Source organism: Ictalurus punctatus, unplaced genomic scaffold, assembly GCF_001660625.3.
Source record: "Ictalurus punctatus breed USDA103 unplaced genomic scaffold, Coco_2.0 Super-Scaffold_100056, whole genome shotgun sequence".
NCBI lineage: Eukaryota > Metazoa > Chordata > Actinopteri > Siluriformes > Ictaluridae > Ictalurus > Ictalurus punctatus.
Window position 1 is genome coordinate 432,545 of NW_026521088.1, and position 4,703 is coordinate 437,247.

Sequence of the window (4,703 nt, forward strand, 5' to 3'; positions counted from 1 at the left end):
AATGCCCCGCCTAGGGATAATTTTACTGCTTCAGAAAAGTATATAAAGACGTGTGTGTGTGTGTGTATAATTCAGACTTTCTGCAGACTGTCTCACTTTGTTGTTTCAATAAAGTTTGATGACCTTTGGCATCTACAAACCCTCTGTCTCTGAAGTGTTTAACTTAGGCTGGAAAGATTGTTTTCCACGACACTCTCACGTGTCCCTCAGTGCAGATTGGGCGGTGTGATACGCTGATACACATCATAGGACCAGAAAATAGAATAATCAGTCATGTCTATTGATAGATATTTTCCTATATCCTCTATATCACCAATGTCACATGCTGTATTCATATTGTTCCCATGGTGACAGTGTTCTGTTTCTCTTCTCGTTTGTGAAGTTCTGTTCAATGTCACTTTCAAATGAAAGGAGAAAAGAAAAAGTGCCTTTCACTGGTGTTTAGATCACAAAATGATCAGAAAACAGTGATGAATACATGCAGTTATTCTGTAGAGATCATTTCTTCATCAGTTTTAGAGAAAAGGTAATAAATGGTGATAGAAGGTTTTGTCCACATGGCCCCGCCCTCAGTGCAGACGTAACGTGTTGGTGTAAAAAGTGAAACTCTTCTGTAACGGTACCAGAGGTTTGTTTAAAGATGATTAGAGTAATTATTAACCAGCATTAATCCAAACAGTGCAGTTCAGTGTTACATTAAAATAATAAACCATGCAGTGATACATTTATAAATAAAAATACTCACTCAGCTCTTCTGGAGGCTTTGACCACTGGCAGCAGCTTCAGAAGACATTCCTCTGATGGGTCATATTTCCTCAAATCAAACTCATCCAGCTCCTGATCTGAGTTCAGTAACACAAACACCAGAGCTGACCACTGAGCAGGAGAGAGTCTGGTTCCACTGAGACGACTGTGACCTCCTCTGTTCAGGTAAGTCTGTACTTCCTGCACTAGAGAATGATCATTCAGTTCATTCAGACAGTGGAACAGATTGATGGATTTCTCTGGAGATGGATTCTTCCTGATCTTCTCCTTGATGTACTCGACTGTTTCCTGTTTGCTGTGAGAGCTGCTTCCTGTCTGTGGCATTAAGCCTCGTAAGAGAGTCTGATTGGACTCCAGTGAGAGACCCAGAAGGAAGCGGAGGAACAGGTCCAGGTGTCCGTTCTCACTCTGTAAGGCCTTGTCCACTGCACTCCTGAGGAGATCAGACATGTCTGACTTTCTGAAGAAATTAAAAAGTCCAGTGCTTTGTTCCACTAACACATTTGTCTTTCTAAAAATAAAGCAGAAAAATGCATATAAAGCAGCCAGAAACTCCTGAACACTCAGGAGGATCAGGATCAGGATCAGGGTCACATTTCTGATGGTACTTTTGCTCCTTGTGTTTGATCTGAAAGATCAGGAAGTGTGTGAACATTTGAGTCAGAGTCTTGGGGATCTCTCCACTCTCTGCTTCACCCAACATTCTCTCTAGAACAGTGGCTGAGATCCAGCAGAAGACTGGGATGTGGCACATGATGTAGAGGCTTCTTGAAGACTTCATGTGTGAGATTACTTTATTGGCCAGGCTCTGATCACTGATCCTCTTCCTGAAGTACTCCTCTTTCTGAGGATCACTGAACCCTCGTACCTCTGTGACCTGGTCTACACACTCAGGAGGGATCTGATTGGCTGCTCCTGGTCGAGAGGTGATCCAGAGGAGAGCAGAGGGAAGCAGATTCCCCTTGATGAGGTTCGTCAGCAGCACATCCACTGAGGCTGACTCTGTCACATCACACAGTCTCTCATTCTTCTGGAAATTTAGAGGAAGTCGACACTCATCCAGACCATCAAAGATCAACACCACTTTGTAGAAGTCTATTAATTGTAGTTTTCTCATTTCAGGGAAAAAGTGATGAAGAAGATCCATCAGACTGAGATGTTCCTGCTTCATCAGATTCAGCTCTCTAAAGGGAAGTGGAAACATGAAGGTGACGTCCTGATTTGCTTTTCCTTCAGTCCAGTCCAGAATGAACTTCTGCACAGAGACTGTTTTTCCAATTCCAGCAACTCCTTTAGTAAGCACACTTCTGATGGACTTGTCTTTAAAGAGATCATTACATTTGATGGGTGTCTCCTGTGCTGCTGGTCTCTTGGACGCTGTCTCTATCTGTCTCACCTCATGTTCATTATTGACGTCTCCACTCCAACCCTCTGTGATGTAGAGATCTGTGTAGATCTCATTCAGAAGTGCTGAGCTTCCATGCTGTGAGATTCCTTCATTAATTCTTTTAAACTTCTCTCTCAGGCTGGATTTCAGCTTTGTCTGATACACAGAGGCCACAGACTCTAATAAACAAAGTAATAAGATGTTTTAATGTAAAATCACTGAACACAGGATTAAATGTAAAATTCAAATGCTGCTGTTCATTCCTGATTCATGTAGTAAATATTCCTGAAGGACAGGACCATTGTACAGAGTCACCACAAGCTGGACCACGAACAGAACAGAAACGCAGCAGATGTACATGATACTAAACTCGAACTTCAAACTAAAAGTGTTCCTATCTAAAACTATTTCCTCTCTCTAAAGTGAACCTGATGGAATAAAGCCATGACTCAGAGCTCTTACTGTTGTGCAGTGTGTGAGCGAGATCTGTGTGGTTCATGTTCTTCAGGACGTGCAGTGTGATCTTCAGCGCTCCGTCTCTGACACTGTGCAGATCCTCCTCATCCTCCACCTCCCTCTCAGTGCATGCTGGGTAATCTGGACTCAGGAGCTTCCTAAACCTCTCCAGCTCATTCTTTATCAGAGTGATGACTTTGTGTTCCAGCTCCTGGTTAGAAACACACAGGAACACATCTAAATATTATAATGTTACACACTGAGATGCTTTTATTTTATGAAAAGAATAAAAGTCTCTTTCTATTCCCACAGTTACAGCTGAAATTCTGTCTGATTACCCATAATGCTGCTGCACATTATTAAATCAGTAAATTGTCATGATCTTAAATAAAAAACCTGCAACCTGCTCACACACAAGTTACACACATTAAAAAGACACACACCTTGAATATGGAGTCCAACTGATTTCTGCTGAGGTTTGATTTCTTCTGTTGTGGTCTGTGAACAAATAAAACACATGATGTGATATAGACTATATGTATTCATAGCTGCACAACACACACTAATACATACAGAGTCAGATATTTAACACTATCCTCTTAACACAATACACTGATTTCAGGATTTCTCACTGACACTAACATGTTTATGAATAAAATAGTGATCTAGTCATTAATGTCCCAGGTGTAAATGTTGTTGTGTAGCACCACAGACCCTCCAGCTCAGGGACTGCAGACTGAACTGAACTCTTAAAGCAGTTTACCTCACTGCCAGTCCGAGAGCTGCAGCACTGCACAGTTTAGTGTTTTACTGCTTCAACACCTGATAAAGATCATGAAGGGCTTCAGAATGAGACCAGTGAGTTTGATCAGGTGGAACACTGCTGTAAAACACCTCACTGTACTGACCTCACATCAGGAGAACTGGCTCCGTCTCTGAAGGTAAGTGGATGCTCCATTGACTCGTCACTCTTCATGGACACACAGCTGGGTTCTGGTGAGTCTGATCTCTTTCCCTCCATCATTCTAGAATTAAACAGAAATATCAGCAATAATTAATACTCTGCTGTCTCAGCACTGTTACACAATGTGTTCATCATTAAACACCAATAATTCCATCTTTTTAATTCAGCTCCAGTCTGCACACTTATTCAAACAGGAGACACGCCCCATGCCTCAGGAATTACACTGATGTCAGGAGTCCCAATCACAGATAACTGACTCAGCTGGGTCTTAAAGCCTGTAGAATTCACTGACTCAAAGCTACGCTGCTCTTCTCCTCCACATTACACAGTCCTTTTTACTCTTCTCTCAGTGAATGATTTCTCTAAACTGTTCTTAGATCAGATCAGTGATATATTCACTGCTATTAAACACCTTAAACCAAAGTCTAGTTCCTCTGTTAACTAGTGAGTGCTTAGAGATACAGATCTGTTCCATGAGACGGTGTGTGTTTATTGCTGGTGAATGGAAAAGTAACTCACCTCTCGTCTCTCTTTAAGTCCTGTTCTCCAGACACACTGATGTTGGAGGTCATGTCTCCTTCTCCAGATTACAGCAGGACACACGTTTACTTCACTCCAACATCGGCGTGTTAAATCAAACCCTGTATCAGCACAGAGTTCACTTACAGGAAATAGTCTCTGTATCAAGTCATAAAACAGCCTGTGTACATTCAAACTTCAGTACAAACCCACAAAACTCTTCTGCTTCTAGTGTACATTCAGTGTGTTTATATATTATAGCTTTAGATGTAGATACTCACTGTGTTTTTACTCCTGAAATGCTGTATTTTCCCCTCCACACAAAATGGAGACTGACTTTCACTTTCACTTGCTAACCGTTTATTCTGCAGAGGGGGAGGGGCAGTGAGGTAGGGTAATACACACACACACACACACACACACACACAGATGTGGTTTGTTATCAGACAGCTTTCTGATTCATCGAGCAAAGGCCTGTAAATACTGAAAGTAAAAGCCTGAAAACGCTGCAAATACAGAGAACAGAATTAAAAGTCTGGTAAAATCTACATCACACACATTATCATTTCATTACCTTCATTTATTATCTCATGACTTCATTCAGCACGAACA

At 41.6% G+C, this 4,703-nt stretch overlaps 2 protein-coding genes across 3 annotated transcripts in view; both read right to left on the minus strand.

The window, feature by feature from the left end:
* Positions 1-1,215, minus strand: part of LOC128630388 (NACHT, LRR and PYD domains-containing protein 12-like) — a 4,920-nt gene extending 3,705 nt beyond the window's left edge. The window contains exon 1 of the mRNA XM_053678900.1: positions 746-1,215. Within this exon, the coding sequence (XP_053534875.1) occupies positions 746-1,215 (470 nt within the window). The remainder of the gene's footprint in view (positions 1-745) is intronic.
* A 61-nt stretch (positions 1,216-1,276) lies between these two features.
* LOC128630381 (NLR family CARD domain-containing protein 3-like) lies at positions 1,277-4,456 on the minus strand. Of its 2 annotated transcripts, XM_053678882.1 has the most exons (7): positions 4,373-4,456; positions 4,092-4,213; positions 3,517-3,633; positions 3,052-3,106; positions 2,805-2,819; positions 2,615-2,675; positions 1,277-2,331 (listed from the first exon to the last, which is right to left on the minus strand). In XM_053678882.1, the coding sequence occupies exons 2-7, from the start codon at positions 4,142-4,144 to the stop codon at positions 1,277-1,279; spliced, it is 1,356 nt and encodes a 451-aa protein (XP_053534857.1). In that variant the 5' UTR covers positions 4,145-4,213; positions 4,373-4,456. The 2 variants fall into 2 exon arrangements, with proteins under 2 accessions (XP_053534857.1, XP_053534856.1); XM_053678881.1 differs by having other exon boundaries at positions 2,615-2,819.
* Between the last annotated feature and the right edge of the window lie 247 nt (positions 4,457-4,703).